Genomic DNA, 26,945 nt, shown 5'->3' on the forward strand with positions numbered 1-26,945 from the left:
TTTTTTTTTTAAAGAATGAATTTCTTTGATGGAATGATTAATTTGTGTTAATTGTTATTTTTTTTAATATATTGTTTCTATTCATTTGAGATGGAAGACACTATAGAGAGACGTTTTACAGTTGATGACACCATTAACAAACAAATGTAATTAGTGTTAAATCTGGGTCGGATTTATATATGTTCTATTGTTTGAATAGCAACGCATACGAAAGTTAATTAAAATTGTTGCCATTTAGTGGAGGATAATTCAAATGTTCTGCTTGACACTGTTTGTCGCTGGCATAGATAGATGAACAAAGATACATTAGTAGATTTTTGGACCAGTTTACGTGAAATTGGATGATTTCCTGCCGTAAGCTTAAGAATCCATAAATTGATTATCATGTCCATCCTTAGTGTTGTGTACTTTTTAATACGACGATCCCTGTATATTGAATACCATTAGATATCGCACAGGTGTACCTTGTCACTATCGCCACACATGCAGCACACGTACGTACGCTCGAGTGGCGGCGTTTAGCGGAAACAGATGTCTTTCCTCAACGCTCCCAGCCGTGCCCTGGCCGGCTCCCATCGATCCGCGAGTAATCATCGGCTGTCGTCCTGACAAAGCGTCCGGGATTATTCTGACATCCCAAGGCGACGTCACGACTCTGCGGCGTGACTCGCGCCGGCCATGCTGATTGCTCTTCGCGGGCGTGAACGTCAGCATGAGCCCGCGTGGTCTTTAATCAACCAGTTTACAGTATAATCTTCTTGCAAAAATGGGGAAAATTGTTAAAAAAAAAAACACTTTAGGACAAAAGTCCATGTACAATAATTTCAAATATAAAAAGTTTACTGTCAAACTAAACATAAAAGAAAGTGAATTAATTATACGTGCATTTAAAACAGCCATACAACTGAAAATTATCAATATGTTTTTTTTACAGGGATACGCGAGTGGTAAGCATATCTGCCTCACAGTTTTGAGGCACGGGATGAAGAGCGACAAAGGCGATCCTGAACGCCTCATGGGGTAAATTTGCCGCCTCTCCTCTGGTTTCCTAATGGCCGCCAGTGCAGGGTCAGGGAATTTGATTGACTTGCGCCTTGACTCGCTGTGGCTTCCAGGAACTCTCCACCATCAATACACATCATCATCACTCGCCGGCACCATGTGTCTCTGGGTGTGCGCGTCTATGTGTGTGTTAATATCACATGGTTCGGCTTTTCCTCCCGCGTGCCTGCTGCTTGGCCTATTTCCATGGTAACGAGCCGAAGATACGGGAATACGTACACGCGCTTGCACGCGCGCACTCCGGCCATCATATATAACGGCACTTGGGCCTTTTCCGTCGTGCGAGGCTGTAGGGTGCCGTCAGAACGAGGGGGTGTGATCGCACGTTCCATATCCACTCAGCGGGACACGCGTGTACACACACACACACACACACACACACACACAGACGAGGGCCATATATAACAGCACTTGTGTGATCTTGGTTGTGCGAGACGGTAGGGTGCAGTCAAAAAGAGGATGTGTGATTGCACGCTCCACACCCACTCGGCGGGGACACGCTCACGCGCACACACGCACACACGCACACGCACGCATATACACAAATAAACACTCACTATAAACACTCGCTGTATGCTGAAACAGAAGTTAGTGATTCTGTTTGGGAAAATGGGGATGAGGGGAAAATGGCAAACAGAGCCGTGGCTGCCAAATCCCTCCATAAATCCTTTTTGGCAAGTTGGATTTTGTGTATTTACGCACAGATGTACCAATGTGAATTTCTGTGGGTGGGTGGATGGATGGATGGATAGATGACAGACAGACGGACGGACGGACAGACAGACAGACGGATAGATAGACAGATAGATGGATAGATGGATGGATGGATGGATGGATGGATGACAGACAGACAGACAGACGGATAGACGGATGGATGGATGGATGACAGATGGACGGACGGAAAGACAGACAGACAGACAGACAGGCAGGCAGGCAGGCAGGCAGATAGATAGATAGATAGATAAATGGATGGATGGATAGATGGATAGATGGATGACAGACAGACAGACGGATGGATGGATGGACGGACGGACGGACAGACAGATAGACAGATAAATGGATGGATGGATGGATATACGGCTGGATAGATGACAGACAGACAGATGGATAGGTGGACAGATAGATAGATAGATGGATGGATGGATAGATAGATACATGGATGGATGGATGGATGACAGACAGACAGACAGACAGATGGATAGGTGGACAGATAGATAGATAGATAGATAGATAGATAGATAGATAGATAGATAGATAGATAGATAGATAGATAGATAGATAGATAGATAGATAGATAGATAGATAGATAGATAGATGCCCTCTGGCCTCCCTTCAAAGAAAAGTAGGGTGCTGCGCCCGCAACGCAACCTGGCAACAAGCCTGAAGGGAACTTTGCCAAAAGTGGCGAAAGTCACTGCGGCCCTGCTCGCTCGCTACCCCACGGCGTTATGCAATTGTGTGTACTTACTCTACACGCACACACTCCCTGGCAGAAGCTCCATATTTGTCGCTAAATCGTGATTATGAATAGATTTCGGTTTAGGTTTCCGATTATTGATGCAATGTTAGAGCTCATAGGATCCCAAATCTACCGAAAAAGCTCTTTTCTATTCGTGCTGTCAAATGTGCGCAGCTGAATGACCAATGAAATCTCCACTGGCTGCCAAGAGCGTCCATTAAACAGATCAGTCCACTTCAGGCCTCACCACGGCAGAGCAACAACACCATGCCAAGAATCATCATGTTACAGTTTGAGTAAACAAAAGTTCTGTCACCGCTGTATAATTGTTTTGAGTTGATAATTACCAATAAGGTAAGAGTGTGATTGTTGGATGTAAGTGATTGGAGTGGCTCGATGAGCCATTAACCTTTAATAAGCATCCGTCAAGGATACCTGCTTCCATTTGGGAACTCATTTGGGCAAATTCAAGCTCTGGAATTCATCCAAAATGCCAAACCCTAAATTGTATCAGTACATTTTGTAGAGTACCGGTACTTTTTTTTTTTTTTTTAATAGTCTATTTGGTCCCACTCTAAACAGAGTAAAGTTTACGCTTGGAAGAGAGTAAAATAAAAAAGTAAATTTTACTCAAAGTATTTTTACTGTGTACAAGAGAATTGGCCTATCCCATGACAAAAACTTTTTACACTCAGAAATTCTAAGGAAAACTTTTGAGTACATTTGAGTTGTATTTAAAAGAAAAAAAGTGACATGAGTTAAGGAACAAACTCACGACCTTCAGCTTGGGAGACGGCCATTCTACCACCTGAGCTATGCCGCTCCTACGGTTTACTAATATCCAAAATGAGTGACTTGAGTAACTTTACTTCTTTTTTTCTTTTCTTTTTTTTTTTATAAACTAGTGATTTAAAAAATATATATATATTTTTAAAATAATTCATTTAATTTATCGGCGCCTTTCAAGACACTCAGGGTCGCCTTACAACAAAATAAATTTGAAAAAAGCATTGCATTAAAACAGCAAAATGAAATAGGTCAACTCTCTCATACACAGTAAAAATATTTTGAGTAAAATTTACTCTGAATATGTTACTAAATTTTACTCTGTTTAGAATGGGACCAAATAGACTCTTTTTAGAGTCAAATATACTCTACATAAATTTACTGTTTTATGCTTTGTGTCCTGATGAATATGTAGAATTTGTACTTTGTCATCTATGGCAAAGTAAAGTTGGCCTTGCGTTGTCCTTCTTTCGACAACAACGTAGTGAAGGGTGAATCAACGCAGCTCTGTCGTGCGCTCCATTTGTGTCTCCATTGCTTCAAGAGACAATTAATCAACAATCAATACCACTCAATAGAGACAATTCTTAACAATCAACGACAGAACGTCAATTACAGTAATTGATTACCAGCCCATCTAATTAGTGGCGATTACTGACACTACAACTTAGAATAGTCCACTTGGACATCCAGTCATTTTGGGAAGAAGACCACTAAGAACCTTGTGGCGCGTCATCCTGGCAAATGCCTGTTCATTTGTCCTTTCACCTTTTGAATCACTTCCCTGCCTGTGGGAATTCAGGAGTGCCTGTTGTTGTTTACCTGCACAAAGTAGACAGCGTTTGACCCGCGCGGCCTGACAGCTGGGCCTTCTTTGTGTCTCGCAGGGCATGAAAGGACATGGGAGCGTCTGGCCGGCCCAAACAACATTCATTTGACAGCATCTGCCAGAGGACGACTTGCCAAAGGACGAGTGACAAACGCATGCCAGCAGCGGCTCTGGCAGCGAGCAGGCGGATTCTGAAGAAGTAAAGCGCGGCTGGAGAGGGGCCGGCTTGTATGGGGGCCAAATCCCCCGTCCGAGACACACCGCGTCGCCTCCATCCGCCATCTCCATCCTCCTCCTCCTCTTTTCTTCCCATTCGCCTTCTGTCACTCTCATGGGAGTGACATAGAAGCCTGCGAGGGACCGGCGGGGGAGTCCGGGTAGGGATGTCGTGGAAGAGGAACTACTTTGCGTCCGGCGGCGGGGCGCAGGGGCTGGCGACCCCGAGAACAATGACCTCCATCGCGCCCAGCAAAGGCCTGAGCAATGAGCCGGGACAGAACAGCTGCTTCCTGAACAGCGCTCTGCAGGTCAGTGACGCAGTGACTCCCAAATCATAAACCCTAACCTGCAACCCCTAATAAGTAGCCCATAAACCTTTCACCCGACCTAATTCCTAACCCCAAACGTAACCCAAGGTACAGGTGTGTAAAAAATGACCACTAGATGTCACCATATAAAGTTTATGCGTTTTGAAGCACGCAAACTACGGTGACTCAGAGAGACCACCGAGCCTATCACCAATATTATTATCTGGCATGAGCGAGGGAGCATCTCGGTGAGCGACAGCGACTTGGCAGTCGGGAACAACACCGGCAAGCGACGCCAAAAGACCGAGCGAGCTGGAGTTTGCCGGATAGTGGGAGTTAGCCGAGCCGTAGGCTGGATCGAGTGGCTAACAAGAGTGGCCAGTCAAGTCAAGTCATCTTTAACTCGTTCACTCTCAGCTATTTTCACAGAAGCAATCCCCTTCACTCTGGCTTTTTTATCGGATTTTGACTGATTTTGCAAGGCCCACAGAATATAGGAAAAAAAGTATATTTCTCTCTATTTCCGTTTTGCAGCAACTAGCATTAGAATATAGCTAAGTTTCATCATTATTCACAAATCTATTTAGAATTGTGAGTAATTGAGGTTTTTTTTCAACACGGCCATGGTTCATCTCCTTTGCTCTGCTGCCACCTGCTGGCCGTTTGTGTAATAACTACCATTTCTTCAACCGTTCTTTGCATTTGAGAGTGCATCAAAGCCTTCTGTATGCTCAAGCATAAAATAAAATAAAACACAAAAAACTTATAAATACGTCTTTGGGACACTTTAAACATTTCAAATAGAACATATTTATAAATTTTAGGGAGCAAATGAGTTAATAGTATAGATATAATAATTTTCTTCTAAAATAATAGAAGAAGCTAGTAAAAGCTTTCGAGAGCAAAGCAGCAAGAGCCCGAATCACGGGACTCAGCGACGACCACCTGCAGGTTTACTAGACCTACGATTGTATACAAAAAAATGTAGGTTGATGTGCTAGGATATATTTTTCGTTTATTATTGAAATCTATAGTGTGTTTTTAAAATAAATGATTAGTTCACCACTAGATGGTGCTAATTATTACACACTATGCCTTTCAGGACAATATGATGGTTTTGTCTGATTTAGCATCACAAGACTCGATCACAAATATGACAAGATCTTGTGTTCTTTCTCGGTTCGCCTAACCCTAATCGCTAACAGAACCCTAACCCCAACTTTATCCCTAATTTCGAACCCAAACTATGAATCTTTGTTTTCTAGGATAATACAATGGGTTGGACTGGCTTAGTATCACCCAATTTGCATTATTTTTTGGTTCCCCAAATGGGCAAAAATATAAGCTAGCCCCAAATCCAAAACCAGAAACCGCATGGCGCCCACAAGCACCAGGTGCCCCCCCCCCCCCCCCCCCAAGGATCACATGCAGGGCTCACTAATAATGGGATATTGTGATTTTAAAGGAATGTTGCAGAAGTGATCATTTGAAACACATTAATATCCTAATTTGAACAAATCTGTGATGTGAAAAGTGGTTATCAAACTGGTAGCCATTACCATGAATTAGTCGCCAGGAATCAACTCTCAGTTTAAAACAGGTTGGTGACCTCTGCCCTCAACCCTTAAACCCAAGATTGTTGCATTTTGCTATAACAAGACTGCTGGTTCAAGTTCAAGCTTGAGCAAGGTTCAAGCTTGCTTTGTATGAACCTATAATGCCTAAAAGTTAGCAGGGGATGCGCGACAAGCCCCCTTGTGGACATCCTGTAAATGACAACTTTCAGCTTACTTTAATAGCAAGCCTGAATACTCCCGCTAACACATACACACAAATAGCAGTTAACTGATAATTAAACATGACAGCGAGATAAGCTCCGCATTAATGAGTGTTTGCGTGTTCTTCTTTGCTTTTGGCACCGTTCAAGCGACTGTGTGTTTGTTTGCGGAGATGCTTGCTCAGCACACGCACACACACATACACGCGCCTACCTCTCGAGACGTCCAGCTGGCACGCGCGCGCGCGCACCTCTACGCTCCAGATGAGGAGATGGAGGATGCAGCAGCGATAAGCTCCGGCGAAGGGGGTCGACGGGCCAGTAGCTTAGTAGAAGTTGGAGAGGGGGCAGAGGGGCTGATAATGAACTGTTGAAGGAGAAGAAGTAAGAGAGTGGGGAGTGTTGATTGCCCATTCAGCTTGAGACTACTTGAGATCTCATGCCCCTCCATTTATGATTATTTTTGTTGTTGTAAATTAAATATGTCCGCCAGCGAATTGGGTTTGTTTTGCTCTACTCAGTTGTTATCTGATCTCATTGTCAACCCCCCCCCCCCCCCCCCCCCACACACACACACACAAATTGCGCCGATAATGGCCGCTGCTTGTCGGAACAAATAATCCCCTCGAGTAGTTCCGCCTCTCGCTGGCTCCCTCGCTCGCTATTTTTTGACTACAGCAAAACGCACCTGGACAGGCAACGTGCTGGAAAAAAGCATGTCGTGTTTCCATGGCAACTGTGTGCCAGCATCAAGCCACAGCAGCAAAGGTTTTTAGATCATGTTTACATTTGATTACTGTTCAAAGAAGTGTCTCCAAATCGTTTGCTTTATCTTTCCAAGAGGGTTCTCGCTCGTCGTAGTGATTCCTCAAAATGATCATCACGTTTTGATGCCATGGTTTGGCCACATTAGCTGGTATAGTTGAAAAAAATATGTAATATCTTGTTTCTGAGACTTGCCTCCGATTGATGCTCATTTGGGTTAGTTCACCAAGTTACTGTTAAATTTCAAGTCACATTTTCTGATAGAGATGGTTATTGAATTTTTATTAAATTGTTGAAGCTGGTGCCAGGAACACATTTTTTCCCCAACTTTTACTTTTTTTTTTAACAATTTCAACAACAATAAAACACAGATTAATCTTATTTTGTCAACTGGTTGCTCTAAAATAAAGCCTCAGAAAGTGGCGTTTATTTTAGAGTTGTACCGATACGATTGCAAGATAAATCTGTGCGATATACAAACAAACTATATATATTGTATTGTAACATAAAAACATCAGCCATAGGATACAAAATGTCATTGTTTATATGGTATAGTGATAGACATTATTGTCCTTTTTTTCTTCTGATTGCTTTGCCAAGGTATATATAAAAAAATAATAATTAATTCACTTTAATAATGAATAACAAAAAGAAAAATATTGATTCACTAAAAAACAGTAAATGCTAGCTTAACTTTTTTCTTGTCCACCAACATTGACACTAATGGACTTGGGTTTCATACATCAGCGTCGTTTCCGGCCACTGATGGCCGCGTTCCAACACTCAACACCCCACCTCCCCTTCACCCCCCCAACCGCGCGCTCCCGCCGCAGGGCGTCCCAACTCTCGGAAATGCTTCGGACAACTGAGACAGCCACACTACACACTCGCACCCGTCGCAACCGAGGGGGCGCAAAGGCAGAAGCGCACAAATTGGGACGCGGCCCACACGTTGCAAACACGAAACGGAAATAAAGCTGATGTGTGAAAACCAGGAAGTCGGAAGTCCCGCCTCCTCTGTGGCATATACCCTCATTTGTGTTCAACTGGGTAATAGGATCATTAGCAACATAGCTAATACACGTGTAAAATACCAATTGAAGTCAACAGTTTATTTCTTTTGCGTGTTCCGGCTGTTTTTAACTTTGATATTGTTTTGTTCTTTAGGTTTTGTGGCATCTGGACATCTTCCGCAGAAGCTTTCGTCAGCTGACCACGCACAAATGCATGGAGGACTCGTGCATCTTCTGTGCACTCAAGGTAAAAAACAACAACAACATAGCCTTATGTTTGTTTTTTATGTTTTTTTTTTTTTTTTTACCCATAATGCATTTAAAACCACAGTGACGGTTGCGTTCTCTGTGAGTGATGAGGATGTCCACTGACAGGGGCAATTCGTTTTCCTCTTCTGGTAAACCCTATTGCTTATTCTTGTTACTCGGAACATGTCAATACAATTTCACAGCTAAAAGAGGATTTGTTTGGGTACAAAGTGGATGAAAAGGAATAGAAAACATTTTCAATTTTGAAAAACAATTTTTTCAGGAACAATGTGGTTTTTAAGGCAACGAATCAAGTTAGGATTACATGAAATAAAGTATAATTATATGTTACACTGGTATATCATTAGGGCAGCACGGTGATTAGATGACAATATTGCGAACGTAACAGCCCAATAATATAACACAACACATTTGTTGCATCAATGGTGACCAACATGTGGCCCGAGCAAAGGCGTAGCACCGTGACTAATGTGCTGTAGTGCGGCAGCAACACACTGTTGGGTCTCCACAGCACTCCGCTGTAATTAATTGGCCTGACTGAAAGCGCCGAGCTAAGCAGAACCCACGCGCGCGCACACACGCGCACGCACACGAGCGCGCCTACACACAAATCAGTCCACGGCGTGGACTCCACGCACATACACTTTGATTTGCTGCTGCAGGCGTGCACTGGTGAGTTGTGGGCATCCATGCGTGCTTATGTCTACAAAATGAACTCTTCAATTTAGTAACAAATATGTGTATTCATAATCACACCGGCATTATTATATTTTATATGTTATATTTGGTTCTGTTTTCATTTTTAAATAATAAATATTTATTTGATTTATTTTCAATTTTCATAATGGATGATTTATGAGAATTCATTTCAAATGAGCACGATGACCTCTACCAAGGCAGGAATATCAATAAAAGAATCAATGGCTGAGAAACTACATAAGCACATTAAAAAAAAAATTCAATCTGATATCATGCGACAGAGAAAGGAGGAGTTCCCATTTTTTAATTTACATTCATGCCCAATGTGAAGTCAAGATACAAATACAGATTAAACTTGGTCTGGACCCATAAGCATATCAACTTATAAAAGCGAAAGCCAGATATCAACAATACCAAAAAATGCCGCCGGCATCTGAGATGGTCTGTGGTCTGACGAGTCCACATTTCAAATTGGTTTTGAAAATCACGCATATCATGTGCTCTCTCCTTCCCCATATGCAAAGCACAATTGCTCTTTTTTTTTTTTTCACTGCACTTGATCTCACTTGCAACCCAAAAAACAAAAAAAAATGACCATGCGGTTACGGTTCATAACTCCCAAAACTCCTAAACTATCCATTTTATTCCTCAAGATATCAAAAGTTGAAACATGGAAGTCACGCCGATGCAAACCAAAAAGGCTACGATAGCATCCTGTGGCGTTACCCGCTGGAAATTGCTGCAACACTTCATCTCTCTACACCAGAGAAGAATGGGATGGGAGGGAAAAGGGGGGAGTGAAGGAGAAAGATGAATGAATGTGGGAGTTGGTGTCGATGGCTGCAAACTTTGCAATTAGAATGCCGCGTGCGCACACGCACACACGCCGACGCCCGCACGCTCGCTCACTCTACCCCATCCCTTCCTTATTCCCTGCCTTGCCAACCTCCCTCCATCCCCCATTCTCTCTGTAGGGTATATTCCCCCTCCATTCTCCTTGGCGCATTGCTGCAGTCATAACACACACGCACATAGACATGTACACACACTGTCGGCACGACTACATTACCTTTTTCCAATGCCACTCCCCCTTTAGCTGTTTTATAATATCGTCTTCCTGTGGCATGACCGCCACCATTTTGCTCCGCTGCCTCCCAAATGTCAAAGGTGACATCTGAGATGAAAAACGCATAAAAAAAAAGAAGTGTATAGAACACTTAACAATATGAGAAGTCCAACACAGAAATTGACTTAGAGCTGTTAGCTCCACCAAGTGGTCATGTTACTAGACTCTAATCGAACTTGGGTCCAAGTCATAGTCCCAAAAATGAATTTAGTTTAATTCATGAAATATATTCATTGACTTACCAAATAAAGGTGCAACTTTGTTGTCAAATCTCTGTTTTAACTAAGAAAACTGTCAGCCTTCTTCTGCTTGATTTTTGCTACATAACATAATATATTGTAATACTCTTGTATGCGGTCAAGGACGACACAGTCGCTAATGAGCGCTAACAGAATTGTTGAATGCTACTTTTAACTGACCATTTAATGGACATTAACTCTATCTAAGGCCAAAAAACAAACCACGTAATCTTGGAATTTACCAAATTAACACGCAAGCTTAGAATATATTTATTGAAGAACACCCGTGGTGGCCAGGCTTCTTCTGCTTTAGCTAACGCTAACTATTCCTTTCTAATGTAAAGCAGCATTACAGACATAAATAGGGCTTAAGACTTAAGCTAAAGCTAACTATTAGTACTTATCTGAAGAGCTGTAGCACACAAAGAGGCTCCAGATTTGAGCAGACGCTAACTATTAGTTACCAATGTAGTGCCATTTAGCAAACAGGGTAACAACTAAAGACTTTAAAGCTAGCTATTAGTTACTAGAGGAGCGCTTTATAACAAAGGCAGGATTAAACATTTGAGCTAAGGCTAACAATTAGTTACTAATGGAAAGCTGTGTAGCAAACAGCTGAAGCGAATATATTATTAATCACTAATGGAAAGTTACTAAGCAAACATAGGTGAGGCTTGAGATTATATGTTAAAAATAAACTGGCATGGTTTTTGAGGCCCTGCTTAAAAAAAAAAAATGGAAGTTGTGCTTTTTTTTTTTTTGTTCCACTTCAGTATTATCAAAAAACAAAGACAAAAGGGTCGTTTTTTTCCCCCTTTGTCAGAACAAAGTCAGCCGTGCTTTTATCTCTCTAGTTTTAGATCTCTACTCCCACCCTCCTAAAATTTCCTTTAAAATTCTTCTCCTCTGTGTGAACTCAAGCCAGGAAAGAGTAAGCGCTCCTTTTTGAACCCGAGTTGGCTTTTCGCTGTCCTGGGCACTCTGCTTTCGCTAGCAGTTGACTGGCATGTACATTTGCAACCGAGTGAGGTGGAAGACAAGACACCATTTTACCCGGCAGCAAGATGATCTCAATTTCGCCATTGGAAGAAATATGCTGTCAAATATGTCTGTAATTCTTGATCCTTTGGGTATTTTGACAAAAGTATGCAACAAGTATGTTATTAAGACACCTGGGAACCGTTTTAAATTTGTGGGGGGGGGGGGGGGGGAGCACAATACACCTCGGTTGTAAGAGGATTTGTTGAAGGCGTCCATTTTTGATATTGTGATAAACTACACCGCCTTTACTTTGACTACTACCACTATTTGTGGTCAGATAAAGTCTTGTTGCACAGCTGTGTTTATTTTTGCGTGTCTGATTTGAAAACATACTTTTCGGCCCGCAACAGTTTGCGTCGCTTTTCTATTTTGCCGCTACAAAGCACTCTGCGGTCTGTGTTTTGTTGGGGGGGGGGGGGGGGGGGAGCGCACATGTATTATTGATGGCGTCTGCTATGGAGGCCGCATTTGTTGCTCGCCACTTTGACGGGGGGGGGGGGGGGGGGTTTCAAGCTTCGCTCGGCAGGACCACTGAGCAGAGGATACTTCCAAGAGGACAGCATGCATACGTGCATGTATGCTTACCTACTGTTTTAACGTCATTAAGCGAGTGCTTACAAGAAACACGTAGGCTACAGTACATCTTAAGCTTCCACCAATTTTGGCCATTTTGGCTCTAATATCTTTTAAAAACCGAAGTAATATTTCGGTCACATTAGTAGTCCAAAAAATGTTCACCACCATTTTGACTCATCTATCCTTTAACTCATTCACTGCTATAGACGTCAAAATTTCATTTGAACTATTTCTACTAACATTTTTTTCCCACTTTTGTTAACAACAGTATGAAAACCTATATTTTTTTATTGTACATTTAAACACAGATATACAATTTTTAATTAATCAAGAGTTAACTAGAGAAGTCATGCGATTAATTAAGATTAAACAATTTAATCGTTTGACGCCCCTAATTGTTTTTAATCGCGTCAGGCGGTTACATTTTTTAATTGTAATTAATCACATAACTTCAATAGTTAACTCACGATTAATCACAAATGTTAAATCTGTTCTAAATGTACAATATTTGTTTTCTAGGTTTTCATACTCTTGTTAACAAAAGTGGAAAAAATGTTAAACTACTAGAAATAGTTCAAATGAATTTTTGACGTCGATAGCCGTCAATGGCAGTGAATGAGTTAAAATGCATCGGATTATTTTTCTGACGCCATCTGATTTTAAAATCCTGTCTTTGTGTTCGCAGAGCATCTTTGCCCAGTTCCAGTTCAGCAGCGAGCGTGTGTTGCCGTCCGACGCATTGCGCAGCGCCCTGGCCAAGACCTTCCAGGACGAGCAGCGCTTCCAGCTGGGCATCATGGACGACGCCGCGGAGTGCTTTGTGAGTCACGTTCGCCAGCGTACACCTTAAGCTTGTGGCAAAGTTAGATTGGAGGAGACCCCACGCTGCACTCACTATTGTCGCGTAGCGCAAATTCAGTGGGAATTAAATACAAAAAGGACACTTTAAGTCATTAGACAATTTTTTTTGTCATACATTTGATGAAAATAACAAATTCTTTGATATGATGGCATTACAAAACAAAAATAGCATTTTTATAACAAAGTAAAACCAAAAGTGCGAACACGCACACACACAAACAAACATCTTGTTTTTTTACTACAAAAATTACTCAACTACAATTACTACTAATACTACTACTACTACAAGTAATTGCTACTACTACAACTCCTACTGCTTCTACTACAAGTACTACCCCTACAAATACTACCACTACTACTACAAGTACTTGCTAGTACTAAAAGTCCTACTACTACTACTATTGCTAAAAGTACTACATATGTCTTTCCACCTCGCAAGAGTCAGCAGTCCCATTCAAAACTTCCGCCAAAATGTTTCTAGTTTTTTTTTTTTTTTTATCTTGTCAGGAAAACCTTCTGATGCGGATTCACTTCCACATCAGCGCAGAGAGCCGAGAAGACATCTGCACGGCCAAACACTGCATCCCGCACCAGAAGTTTGCCATGACCCTGTTTGAGCAGGTACGTTCACATGCACACAGACACGTGCGCATAGTAAGCGCGCATTATAGCCGAGTGTGTTTTTGCGCTCGCAGTGTGTGTGCAACAGCTGCGGCGCCACGTCGGACCCGCTGCCCTTCATTCAGATGGTTCATTACATCTCTACCACGTCTCTATGGTAAGAACACAAACACATGTGCACATATAAGAACAACACGCCACGCGCGCACACGGAAGGAAGTCGGAATGAAATGCGGAAGTCATCAATCAGCGATTCGAGTCAGGTGACCCCCAGAGAGGGGAGTGGGAATCTTGGGCAACAGAAATCCATATGTGGAGCAGCGGTTTGGAAAGATGGCGAATGCGGGGGCGCTGGTCATTTCATTAGATACGGCTCTAAATACTAATATGACCATTATAGGGGGAGCCAACCCCAACATGTTCTTTACAATAATACGTATGTTGTATGTGCACAGCATTCTGATTAATATTCCATTTATCCATCTCAGGGGCGGCCATTTTGCCACTTCCTGTCCACTGAAAATGACATCACAGCTGCCTAGGGCTCAGGTAACGACCAATCACGGAATCAGCTTGTGAACGTCACATGACCAACCTCAAAAAAAGGGTGAGGCGTGATTGCTCACCTGAGCCCCATGCAACTGTGATGTCATCTTCAGTGGACAGCGAGTGGCAAAATGGCCGCCCCATGAGATGGTTTAAAAACGGGTGGATTTTGCTGCTTCATTCCTATTCCACAAACGCAGCGCGCATTTACATTTAGCTATTATAGCAGCTTTCGAATATAGCATATTATACCCATGTATAAAACATACATTATGCTAATATTGTCAGTGTGTGTGTTGCTGCAGTAACCAAGCGGTGAGGATGCTGGAGTGTCGGGAGAAGGCCACGCCGGACATGTTTGGGGAACTTCTTCGCAACGCCAGTAACATGGGAGACCTGCGCAACTGCCCCGTGAGAACACACACGCATTTCACCACACGTACAATGAACTTTTCGTGTTTGTAGGAAAGACAATATGCAAGGAGTCATCCATCTTTATCCGCACAAGTGTTTAATAATAAAGACGATGAAATAATAATGTCGGCGTTATATAACATAATTGCAGATGGTTTTATTGTGTTGCGTTGCTTTACATAATCAACAGCTCATTTGCATGTTTTTTTCCACATTTCTCTGCCGCTTTTCCGTCACCGTAAGCATTTTTTTTTCCCGGACTTGTCCTCATCGACCTGCTGGTGTACGGTAAAGCGAAGCCGTACTCCGCTTGTTGCAGCATGACGAGTCGATGCATTGTAAAAAAATAAATAAAATAAAGTGTTTGGTGACAATTTGGATTGAGAACATTCAGCTATTGTTGTCCAACTTAGCAGAGAATTTGGAATCGAAGGCAAAAGGGACTCCATGTGGATGGTGTGTGTTGTGCTGCCACATTGCGGAAGCGAATGGATCCAGCTTGGCTTCGCACTGCCAAAAAGTGTCCCCACAAAGAGGCTCCTCTGTGGGCCTTTTTTTTTTTACACTCAATTATATTAGTTCGATGTAAATTTGAATATTTGACGTGCACCGTCGTTACATATCGGATGCATTGGAGATAATAAATCATCATTAGTGCTCCTTCGTTTGCTGATTGATTAAATGTGGATTATCTTCTCCTCTCTGCGGTATCTTAATGAGTTGCGAGGAGTTTCCATGATCAGTATTCTGCAAACCCGCACACTTTCATCTGACCGCCGGTGCAATTATATAACGTGCTGGAAAGGTCCTCTTGAGAATGGAGGCAAACCCTGGCAAAGGGTTCATTCACACTTCCTCAAAGAGAGAGTCCAGTGTGTGCTGCATATGTGTGAGTGGGAGGCTTGCATTGGCAAAGCCCACCGGTCGCCGGGGTGCTCTCAGGCTGCTTCCGAGGCAACTATGCCAACGCTCTGTGTGCGCGCGTTTGCGTGTGTGTGTGCGCGCTCCAGCTCTGCGGTAGGTCATGACTCAAAAGGAAGCATCCAGTACATGCAGTCCTGAACTTGGCAGAGAGCCCCGGGGACAAATATGTCCCCTGTGACGTCCACATCCTTTCATAATTATCATCATTAACATCAACGCCACCTGCACGCGTCACAAGATATGATCAAAAGGAGGAGGGTGATTTCATACTTTTTTTATCTATTTCTTTCTTTTTGCTCTCCCAGAGTAATTGCGGGGAGGTATTGCGCATTCGCCGCGTGCTGATGAACTCGCCGGAGATCGTGTCTATCGGGCTGGTGTGGGACTCGGACCACTCGGACCTGGCTGAGGACGTCATACACAGCCTGGGCACCTGCCTCCGCTTGGGAGATGTAAGTGACCCTCTTCCACTCCAGTCCAGTAGGTGGCAGTAATGTGTGTTACAAAGCAAGCAGATAAAGTCAGAGGGAACGTTTGTTTTGCCCACTTTTAAGAATGTTACATCCACAGAGGAAGTGTTTGTTTTCTATAAATTAAGACATATAATGGAGGGTGCGCTTGTTTTTTCCCCACCCTAACACAACACTATGGGAGCGCTTGCTTTGTTACACCAAGTCAAATCACTGAGGGAACATTTTTTACACCAATGTGAAGACACTGCTCAGACTTTTTGCGTGCATCATACAACAGAGGGAGCGCTTGTTTTATCTAGTTTTGTATTATACGCTGCCGTGAATTATTTTTTTTCCCCACACAAGATTTTTCAGACACATGCTGCACTCGTACTGAATATGAAAAAGTTGCACCTCTGACCTCCGAAGGACCTGACGGCAGAGGCGGCGCTCCCACAAAGGGAGTAACCTTGAGATTGAGGACAGGGAGGCGGTTAGCGGCCTGAGCTGATGAAACCCTGGTGGACTGAGGACAGCGTGGCATGGGAGGAGGAGGGGCTGTGGTTGTCATGCCAACGGGGCAACTTTTCCCACCCGCTGTCCAGTTGGATTTTGACACATTTCAGGGGTTATGCTTTAAACATTTGACCACTGAGGCCACTGAACGAGTTGCACATCAGTGAGGGAGCGCTTGTTTCGTCGACCTTAATATAAACGATTGAGGCAATGTCTTTTTTGTTGTTGCCACCTTTAGACGTATGATTGAAGGAGTGCTTGTTTGATCAACTTTAAGACATAGCCCTAAGGGCATGCTCTTTTTTTTTTGCCCGCCTTAAATCATATCACTCAGTTCATGTTCAGTTCAGTTCTGGCCCACGGAGGGAGTGATTGTTTTACCCACCTTAAGACATATCACTGAGGAAAAACTTGTTTTGCTATTTTAAGAAATATCACCAAGCTAGCACTTGTTTGCTCTCTTCATGACGACCTGAGGGAGCACTTGTTTGGCCCACCTTAAGGCATAACACTAAAGAACCGCATTCTTTGCCACCCGCGCCATGATTGAAGGGGGGCTTATTTTTGCCCACTTTAAGAGATGATGGAAGGAGTGCTTGTTTTGCCACCTTGAGACATCACTGATGTGAGGGTGCATGTCTTTTGCCACCTCGAGACATGACTGAGGGAGCGCTTGTTTTGCTCATCGTAAGAGGGAATGTTTGTTTTGCCCACCGATGGAGTGATTGTTTTGCCCACATTCAGTCTTGAGGCGATGCTTGTTTTGACCACCTTAAGACTTAACACTGAGGGCTGTGTTTTGGTATTGAATCCCATTAATAGATCGACAGAGCACAGACATTGGACACGTGATTCAGGGACTTCCTCGGGCGGCTCTTACACACACACGCACACACGCACGCACGCACAAGCTCACACATACACACGTGTTGCAAAGCAGTGTCATGACCGAGCGATGTCGGTGCATTTCAATGCCGCTGTAACAGCTCAGGCACACTCATTCTGAAGTGATTCCCATGAATAATGCATGAGTCAGCATTATAGCGTGTCAACTTCTTCTACTCCCCCCAACCCCCCCACCCCCCCAATTCCAACACCACCACCGCTGCCAACTCCTCCTTCCATCATGTCGGCTTTTCTCCGCCTGCTGCCTGTCATTCCTCATCCCTGAGATGAAGCTTGTTGTCACAGGCGTGATGCCTTTTGTGCTTTTTTGTCACAAGAAGTGGATCCATATGCCCCGCCGCACCGCCTCCACTTCCTGTCGCCGTCTCTTTCGTCTTTTCTTCGTCGCTGAGATGATTAGCCCATTTGAGATAAATAGGAGACAATCTGGATAATTACGTGCGTCGTGCCTCTTAAATGAGACAATGCGCCGCTTAACACGCTATTCCGCTGAATAGCTTTGGGTTTTCCAGACAAAAGAAAGTCGTAGAATCGGGCTCATTCTGAATATTAATACAATATATTAGAGGGGAAAATGGATAAGGGCACCTGGAGTGCTGCTATGACAGCTTCCACTCTTCTGGAAAGATTTGACAGAATTTCTGGACTGGGAAATGTTTAGGATGGTCACTAGTGTACTGTATGTGTTTGTGTTTCTCCATCACTAAACCCATCCAAGGAAGCCTTTTCATATAATTGTCCAAAAATGATTTCAGAAGAACAGAGTGGTGGAGTCCAACTTCTAACCCAAAACCTTGTCTCCTGTATTTTGGATGGGTTTTTTTTTATAGAGAGTTTACATATTTATATTTTATATTTAGAAAATAATAAAGCACAAATACACCAAAAATATTTAGAACTTATTGTTCAACCACGTTCTTATTACAACATCAATCCAGCCAGCCATTTTCTATATAAATTTCAATAATTAAAAGAAATAAATATACATACATGCATGTATGTCATACATACCGTACCATGTACAAAAAAATAATAATACAAAATATATTTTTTTATTATTGATTATTTTGTTATGCGTTTGTGGTTGATAACCACAAAGTATCAGAAAATTTGACAAAAAAATATTAGAAATATTAATTCTGTCGGATAAATTGATACAATTCAATAAAAGCTAATTATATAAAATAACAATTATACTGTACTGTATATATTACACAAAAATACATACATATGATGTACTTCTGTATTTTTATATTTTTAGATAAACAAAATTTTAAAACCATAATCAAATTTTTACCATGAAACAATAACAGGAAAAACATTTATTTATGTGTGCATTTATTTACCGACGATAAAATAGATTATTATTACTGTCAGAGAAATAAATATGAAATCATAAAATGTGAAAAAAAAGTACGTATGTTATTAATCATTTTCTATATATTTTAAATGATGAGAATATGAAAATAAATTAAAAAAATTACATATTTAATATGATACTTTATAGGCTGAAGCTGTAACGTGCTGCACATAATAAATAGTTAAAAAATATATATACACGTATATATATATAATGCTATTATTGAAAACACAATTCTTGTTACGACTGATTTCTGTATCTATTATTTTAAACAACCAAAATATTACAAACTATGGGAAATTGTTGGTGCGCAGGATTACTGCATACGGCATTGAGGTGCAAAGAGAGCAAAAAAAAGAAAAACTGCTGCTGGCATTCACGTGAACTCATCTGTCTCACGCTGCACACCTCTCCCTCTCTTCCCCGCATCCCTCCCTCTACCTCCCTCCCTCCCTCCCTCCCTCGCTGTAGTTGTTCTACCGTGTGACAGAGGAGCGGGCTCGCCAGGCAGAGCTCTACTTGGTGGGCATGGTGTGCTACTACGGCAAGCACTACTCCACCTTCTTCTTCCAGACCAAGATACGCAAATGGATGTACTTCGACGATGCCCACGTCAAAGAGGTGACTACGGCCGTTGCGTGTGCCCGTACGTGTGTCGGTCTCCACATAGGATTGTGCGTTAAGGTCATTTAGATGTGAGTGGTGCGTAAGAATGTGCCAATAAGCGTAAGTGAATGCACTGTATATGTCCTTGCTCACATGATAGCAACACTGCAGATGTGTTTGACCTTCTGCTTCAGGCGATAAATTCAACATGGTCTCTCTTAAAATGGATTCATTTACTTGCCTTACATACGTGTGACTAAAGGTGAGGGTGGTGGTGGGGGGGTTCCTATGTGTCTCCAGATCGGCCCTAAGTGGAAGGACGTGGTGTCCCGCTGTATCAAAGGCCATTATCAGCCCCTGCTGCTGCTCTACGCCGACCCCCGTGGGACGCCGGTGATACTGCAGGAGAGCGCCAGCCCCTGCGCCGGCACCGACCCGCCGCTGGAGCTCCAGCACTGCAGCAGCAAGGCCGGCTACGACAGCGAAGACTCGGGTACGCGCGCCGGCACATCAGATCAAAGTACAGGGGAGAGGGGCTGCTGCAAATTGCGGGGGGGAAAAAACTCAAGTTACTGACTCACTCCCTCTAAAAAATGTATCATTTAAACCGCAACTGTACCACAAACTATGATCCCAAACCACTATGATGTCACAGTTTAGCTGTAGCACCCCCGCGACCATGTCGAGGAGACGCGGTGTTGAAAATGGATGGATGGAAGTCATAAAACCACATATTTGCTTTCTATTGTGGTTGTAATCTTATTTATGATTTACAGAAAATTGTTCTGCCCTAGATTTTTCTGATGCAAAATATAAATACATCTCATCTTAAATCAACTGGGATAAGATCCAACTCACTGAATGGATGGATGGTTATTAGGAAAATAAACAGTTTGTCATATTGTATCACCTCATACCTCATCTTCGAATAGTCTGTCAGTTTCAAAAATAAATTAAAATGCAGCGCTTGAGCTCCAACATTTGCCCACCCTTGGATTACACACGTGCGTGGATCATCCGGAGGAGGTCGACCTTCAACCTCTTAATCCCCGCCGACATCATTTCTCCTAAACATATGGGAGCCGGGGATTAATCGCCAAAGGTCTCTCTTTAGGTCGTGAACCGTCCATTTCCAGCGACACCCGCACGGACTCGTCGACGGACAGCTCCAGCCACCGCGCCTACCGCAGCCGGCCGCTGCACCAGTCCACGGGCAGCCACCTGTCCAGCGACTCTCAGACCACCGTGGTCTGCAACTACGATCTTGGAACGCCGTCGCACGCTGCCGACACAGGAGGTACGCTTTCAATTCCTTGCTGAGCTTTAGCCGTACAATGGCGCGTCGCTAGCTAGCATGGGACCCTGGTTTGAAAACCTAAAGTGAAACTATAACCCTAGTTTGAAACCAAGTCGAGGCCCTTATTTATAACTCTAACCTTGGCTAGAATCCCTCATTATTTTCTTTTTTTCTTTAGAGCTCAGTATTGTTCATTCGGTAATTTTACCGATTTGACATGTCATCATCATTGCTCTTTAAAAAAAAAAAAAAGAAAAGTTTTTTTATTTTTTATTATTATTTTGTATGTGTATGTTGCGTGCATGCGTGCGTGCGTATTCATTAGTTCACCAAAAACCTATTAAAAAATCACATAGCGTTCACCTAAACTGAACACCGCAGTCAGGAGACCCGAGGAAGGACCAAAGAAAATAATGTTTTCAAATATTAACCCTAAATTAAAATCAAAATCTTGTTTGAAACCCTACCTCTAATTTCAAGCCTTAATTTCAAACAAAACATCCTGATTTGAAACCAACATGGAAACCATAACTCTGGCGATTTGAAACCTTAATCTGAGACAATAACTTGAAACCCTAACCATGGTTTAAAACGAGAGATGTTCGATACCAAATTTTTTTCCAGACCGATACCGATGCTCGACTTGAGTAGTCACTGATACCGATACCACCAGTACATAAAATTCCAAATGACAGATACTTTTAAAGATAAACATATATATTCCAATATAGTGTTTTTTCTAAAAAAAAAAAAAAACCAAATAAAATTTATGGCAATTTTCTATTCCTCTCATTTCTAGTTTGTGATTGTAAAACGGCCACAAGAGGTATCGGCCACCGTCATGAGCACCGCTAAGGCTGGTATTGACACCGATACGATAACTGGTATCGGTACTCGCCCATCCCTATTTAAAACCTTAACTTGAAACCTTGTCTTCAAACACCCTAAAAGCCTGGCTTGAAAACCATACATTCGAACCTACACCCTGGTTTAACTGTAACCCTAACTCTGGCTTTGAACCCCCGATTGAGACTTGAAAGCCTGATTTGAAAAGTAATTGCTTGTTTGAAAGAAAGCTTCCATCCCTAATAACACGACAATAAAACTCAATCATTTGTTTGAAACCGGAACCGAGGCTTGCAACCATCATTTGAAACCATCTGGAAACTATGACTTGTTTGAAACCCGAACCCTGGGTTGAACCCCCCAAAGGCCATTCAATGTTACCAATCTTTCCAAGAACATATCACTAGAAAATGTACTTGTATTTTTAACAACTTATATAATTACCATCTATGAACAATCACACAACTAGATTTAAGACCCCCCCCCCCTTATGAGATAACTCTTCCTCCCCCACAGAGTCAGCAGTGGAGGGCCCTCCCCGGCCTCCCTCTCCCCCCCTGCAGGAGTACAAGGAGACGGCCGTCTTCCTGCTCTCGTCGCGCCGGCCGCTCACCTCCTCCTCGTCCTCCTCTCGGCCCCTGTCCTCCTCCTCCTCTTCGGGGGTGGGAGGCTGCGAGAGCGGGGTCGGGGGGCCTCACTGGGAGGATGAGAGCACCAGCAGCGAGAGCAAGTCCAGGTACTTGGATAAAAGTACTCACTTATCCTAATCATGGCCGCTAATTGGTGAACGTCGATTTGTGGTTCAGTTCCTCTGGCGGCTGCTACCGACCCACCTGGAGGCCCCGGAGAGAAGCCCTGAACATCGACAGCATCTTCTCGGGCCACAGCCAGCGGATCAGCTCTCAGGGTTACCACACTCTGCCGGGACCCTCTCACCCGCCGCCGCCCCAGCCGCCATCACCCTGCGTGCGGCCCACCACGCCCACACCGCGGAGCTCGCAGCCTCCGGAGGTTGCAGAGCTGGAGGCGAGATTCGGGCCGGTTGGGCAGCCCAGATCGCTGGGACGGACGATGGGGCCCCCTGCCCCTCCACCTCTGAGGGGGGTGGAGCACCAGCCTCGCCTGATACAGAGGATGGAGAGCGGCTATGAAAGCAGCGAGAGGAACAGCAGCAGCCCTGATAGGTAGGAAAACACACGTCTCGTCATATAGCCGGCTAAACAACTCAATTGACACATTTTTTTTTTAATCCCTCAGGGAGGTGGGGCAACAGAAACGGGCGCTGAAGTCCGGACCCTCATGGCGCTCAGTGCCCAAGTCAAAGAGTAGCGGTGCCATCCTGCAGGAGCTGCCTTTGCCTGGCTGGTGTAGCGCCACCAACTCTGGTAATGCTCGTACTAGTCTCATATTTGCTTCAATTAATTTAAAGTGGGATTTTTCAAACCTAGTCAAGACTGCTTAGGTCCACCCTTAAAACCTCAAGCCCAAAGATTTGGCCTAGAACAGGCGTCTGCGACCTGCGGCTCTGGGGTCACATGTACCTCTTTAGTCCCTCTCCTGTGGCTCCCCCCCACCCCAAATATTAAAAATTTATATTTTTTATGCATTTGTTTTTACTTTTTAGATAAATATCCTTAAAAGCAATTTATGATTTATATTTTAAAAAATAATTAAAAAAAAAGTTCTTAAAAAAAAAATTGTCAGAAAGAGACAATATAGGTAGAAATAGTTTTTTTTTTTAATCAATTAAAACGAAAAAATTTAAATTGCCATAAAATGTCCATGAAATTGCCAAAATGTCAAAGAAATTAATAATAATAATAAAAATTAAAAAAAAATCAGTGACCATAAAATGTCCAAAAACAAAAGAAGGTAGAAAATGACCATAAATGTTTGGGAATCACCAAAAACGTCAGAAAATCGACTTTAACAAAAAGGCAGAAAACATTCACAAAATAACCCTAAAATGTCCAAAAACAAAATAATAAATCCCAAAAATCACCATGAAATATCCATGAAATTGCTTAAATGTCAGAGAAATTAATAATTAAAAAAAAAAAAAGCAGAAAAGAAAACGTTCACAAAGTAACCCTAAAATGTCCAAAAACAAAAGAATAAATCCCAAAAATCCCCATAAAATGTCCACAAAATTGCCAAAAATGTCAGAAAAAAATGCCCAAAAATAGCCATAAAATGTCAGGCGTAAAAATGACCATATGTCAAAAAAAATGCCCAAAATGTCAGAAGATTGACAGAAAGGCACAACTGTATAAAAACATATGAACATTTCAATCGCAAAGAGGCTAAACTTATCAAGTCATATAAGCTCATGCCTAAGTGGAATCTCATGATTGATTACCAAGTCGAAGTGAAGTTGAGTCATTCACAAGTTTTAGCCAAGCAAGTCCCAAGTCATAAAATTTGCAACTTAAGTCTGCCCTCACCTAACCAACAATTCTCTCAAAGATTCCCATCAAATGTCTTGGCACTGATTTGTCGGTCCCAGGGCGCAGCGAGCTGGACGAGCTCCAGGAGGAGGTGGCCAGGAGAGCCCGCCAGCAGGAGCAGCAGAAGCGCAAGGAGGCGGAGCAGGAGGCGGCCATGGGCTTCAACCCTAAACCGAGCAAATTCATGGACCTGGATCAGCTCCAGCACCAGGGTACGACCAACGTCACTCAAATCGATGATGAGTTTTGGCTTGTGTGATGTCACACGCTACGAAAGCGTGTCGTTTGGCTGCGAGGTCACTCGCATATGTAAATGTCTCTGTCTGACCTCCTCTCTCGTCCTCATTCCCATCTGCTCGTCTGTCTGTGCATTTGGTAACCCCCTCCACCGCTCATCTTTTTGTTACTGTGACACACACACACACACATCTGCCAACCTCCATGTCACATTTTTGGTGGCGTGAGCGCGACGTGCGGATTTTGGAGGCAAATTGGAAGAATATCTACGGAGCCTTAAAAACGTTTGGAATGTGCTGATTTATTTGAAAAACTAAAGGCCTTAAATCCCTTTTTTAAAAAATTACACATAATCCTTAAATCCATCGTTCAAATGTTTCACAGGGGATATATTATTAAAAATATACCTTTTAATAATGATAAACAAATAGTTGCGGCTCGGGAGCTCATGTCCACTAAACAGTGAGGCAAATTAATACAGCATGACCACGCCCATACCAAATTTCTTCACTCGACAGCTCGGATGGTTGAATTACCAGAGCACAGTCCTCTAAAGTCAAGAGGTAAGCAGAGCTGCAGTGTCAGCGCAGATTAGCATTAGCATTAGTTTTTGATAACAATGATATTGCAATGTTGGCTAAGGTGTTGACGTTGTGTTTGGCGATGTTGACTGCTACACCTCTACACTAATTAGCAGGGGTGTGCCCCCCAAAAATCGATTCTCATTTAGTAGGATTCAGAATCGATTTGAAATGTCCCAAAATCGACTTTATTTCAAATATTTTACACTGTCTTGCCATTGTCTGTGTGTGCCTTTATTTGGAGCATTTTTCATGTTGTACCCAATTTGGCCACTTAGGGGCAGTGTGGTTCCACGCGGTCTGATACACTGTTAAGTTGTAGCCACATTAGAGAGTAAAAGGAAAAAGTCACAATCAAGTTATTCCAATACAAGTTGTTTTTTTTGCAGTGTGGTGCCGTTCTTTTGAGTGATAAAAGTGCCGCCGGTAGCACGCTAATTAGCATTAGCGAGTCAGTCTGGAATAGATTGCAATTCCTTGCACATCTATAGATTGAAGCAAAAATCATTGTCAATCAAATCATTTTGAAAAAATAAATAAATAATCGCCCTTAATCGAAAATCGATTCTGAATCGAACCGCAGGCCCCAAAAATCGGAATCGAATCGTGAGACATTCAAAGATTCCCACCCCTACTAATTAGCATCCACCAGTAATAATGCAATGCTATGGCCAATTGCTGCTAAGTGAGCTAATAGCGTTAGCTTCTTATAAACTGCAGTAACTCCTTGAAGTTGTTGACAGGGTAGAGATTGTTTGTGTTTGGCAAGGTTTCCGTGCGGCAGAAATTATTTTTCATATTCTTGGTGGCTTGTTTGTATTCCATACTCGTGGCTCTGTCTCTGCTAGTAGTAGCAAGAAGCAGGCTGCAGCGAACATTGCCGCTCGAGCAAAGCGGAAGAGGAGATGGCCAAATGCCAGAAGGAACGAGCCAGCGAAATGCAGCCTATTTATTGGCTGTCAATCTAATAAAAAGCTGGGCTCGCCATTGGCCCAGCAGTATGTGGGGCACGATGGCGGCTGGCTCACTGCATGAGGCAGGTCCGCCTCAAGGCAAAAAAATATACTGTAAAAATATGTCTATAATTTATGATAAGCGTACCGTAAACATGTCATTAAGTCACCCGGTTTTAAAATGTTTCCTTTAAAAGCTTCAAACACACTGAACATTGTCGAATTTGCAATTTTAAAAATTGCAATAATAGCATTATTTGTGCGAAAGACACATGAAACATGTTATACGCAATCATTCCTTGAGTACTCCCTCTAAAATGCTGAATGCCTGAATAATAAATGGGAGGCAGCACTCTCGCATTGCATTTGCAGGACTTCATTAAAAAGGATGCGAGGCGGCATGAATTAATTAACAAAATAATCGGGGAAAAACTTGGCGTGACTAGATTCAAAGTGGCGAGGAAATATATGTTCTCCATCCTGGTATGCACATTTGATACACTTCATGAATTTGGTGCTGGTTTGTGTGTGCGTGTGTGTTTGTGTGTGTGTGTGTGAATGGAAATGAGAAGTGATAGTACTCTACAACCCTCTGACGACACCTTTGGGTTTTGCACCATTCCCGCTATAAGGAAAGTGGCAAAGAATTTAGCATTTATAAAGGCATAAAGGCATGTTGGTGTATGACGGTGGTCTTGCTGTCGAGACATTATGTGATCCTCACAGAGACATCAAATTAATGATTTAGATAGTAAAAAAATTATATATATATATCCTTCCATTTTCTATTATATTTAAAAATTCTCAGTCCAAATTTTTACGTTGTCAGAAGATAGATGAAAGGTAGATGAAAAGGTTTTAAAAAATTAGCTAAAGATGTCAAAACAGTGACCATAAAATGTCCAAAAAGAGGAAAAGCAGAAAATTACTTTAACATGTCCATGAAATTGCCAAAAATGTCGGAGAATTGAATTAAAAAGGCAGAAAAGAAAATGTTCATAAAATATCTCAAAACAAAAGAAGAAATCCCGAAAATTACCATAAAATGCCCACAAAATTGCAAAAAAAAAAGTCTGAAATTTGATTTAAGAAAAGATGGGAAAGGTGCTCAAAAAGTAACCATAAAAATGTCCAAAAACAAAAGATAAAATCCCCCAAATTACCATAAAATGTCCACAAAATTGCCAAGAGTCAGAAAATTGATCGCAA

General features: G+C 42.6%; 1 protein-coding gene across 6 annotated transcripts in view; it reads left to right on the forward strand.

Moving 5' to 3' along the window:
• usp54b (ubiquitin specific peptidase 54b) overlaps positions 1-26,945 on the forward strand; it is a 41,779-nt gene that overhangs the window by 5,927 nt on the left and 8,907 nt on the right. For 3 of the 6 annotated variants that reach the window (XR_015091714.1, XM_086064567.1, XM_086064569.1), the window contains exons 2-16: positions 935-1,020; positions 4,195-4,663; positions 8,373-8,465; positions 12,855-12,989; positions 13,538-13,651; positions 13,726-13,808; positions 14,503-14,608; positions 15,841-15,987; positions 19,241-19,390; positions 19,676-19,868; positions 20,490-20,672; positions 22,035-22,254; positions 22,325-22,702; positions 22,776-22,903; positions 24,025-24,177. Coding sequence is in view for 5 of the 6 variants with exons in the window: in XM_086064567.1 (XP_085920693.1) it covers positions 4,520-4,663; positions 8,373-8,465; positions 12,855-12,989; positions 13,538-13,651; positions 13,726-13,808; positions 14,503-14,608; positions 15,841-15,987; positions 19,241-19,390; positions 19,676-19,868; positions 20,490-20,672; positions 22,035-22,254; positions 22,325-22,702; positions 22,776-22,903; positions 24,025-24,177 (2,227 nt within the window). In the remaining variant the exon portion in view is untranslated. Of the gene's footprint in view, positions 1-934; positions 1,021-4,194; positions 4,664-8,372; positions 8,466-11,431; positions 11,708-12,854; positions 12,990-13,537; positions 13,652-13,725; positions 13,809-14,502; positions 14,609-15,840; positions 15,988-19,240; positions 19,391-19,675; positions 19,869-20,489; positions 20,673-22,034; positions 22,255-22,324; positions 22,703-22,775; positions 22,904-24,024; positions 24,178-26,945 lie in introns of those variants that run through there. The other 3 variants (XM_086064568.1, XM_086064570.1, XM_086064571.1) reach the window with 3 other exon arrangements.

The sequence above is a fragment of the Leptonotus elevatus genome, chromosome 20, assembly GCF_054856555.1.
Source record: "Leptonotus elevatus isolate MCC_2025b chromosome 20, RoL_Lele_1.0, whole genome shotgun sequence".
Lineage (NCBI taxonomy): Eukaryota > Metazoa > Chordata > Actinopteri > Syngnathiformes > Syngnathidae > Leptonotus > Leptonotus elevatus.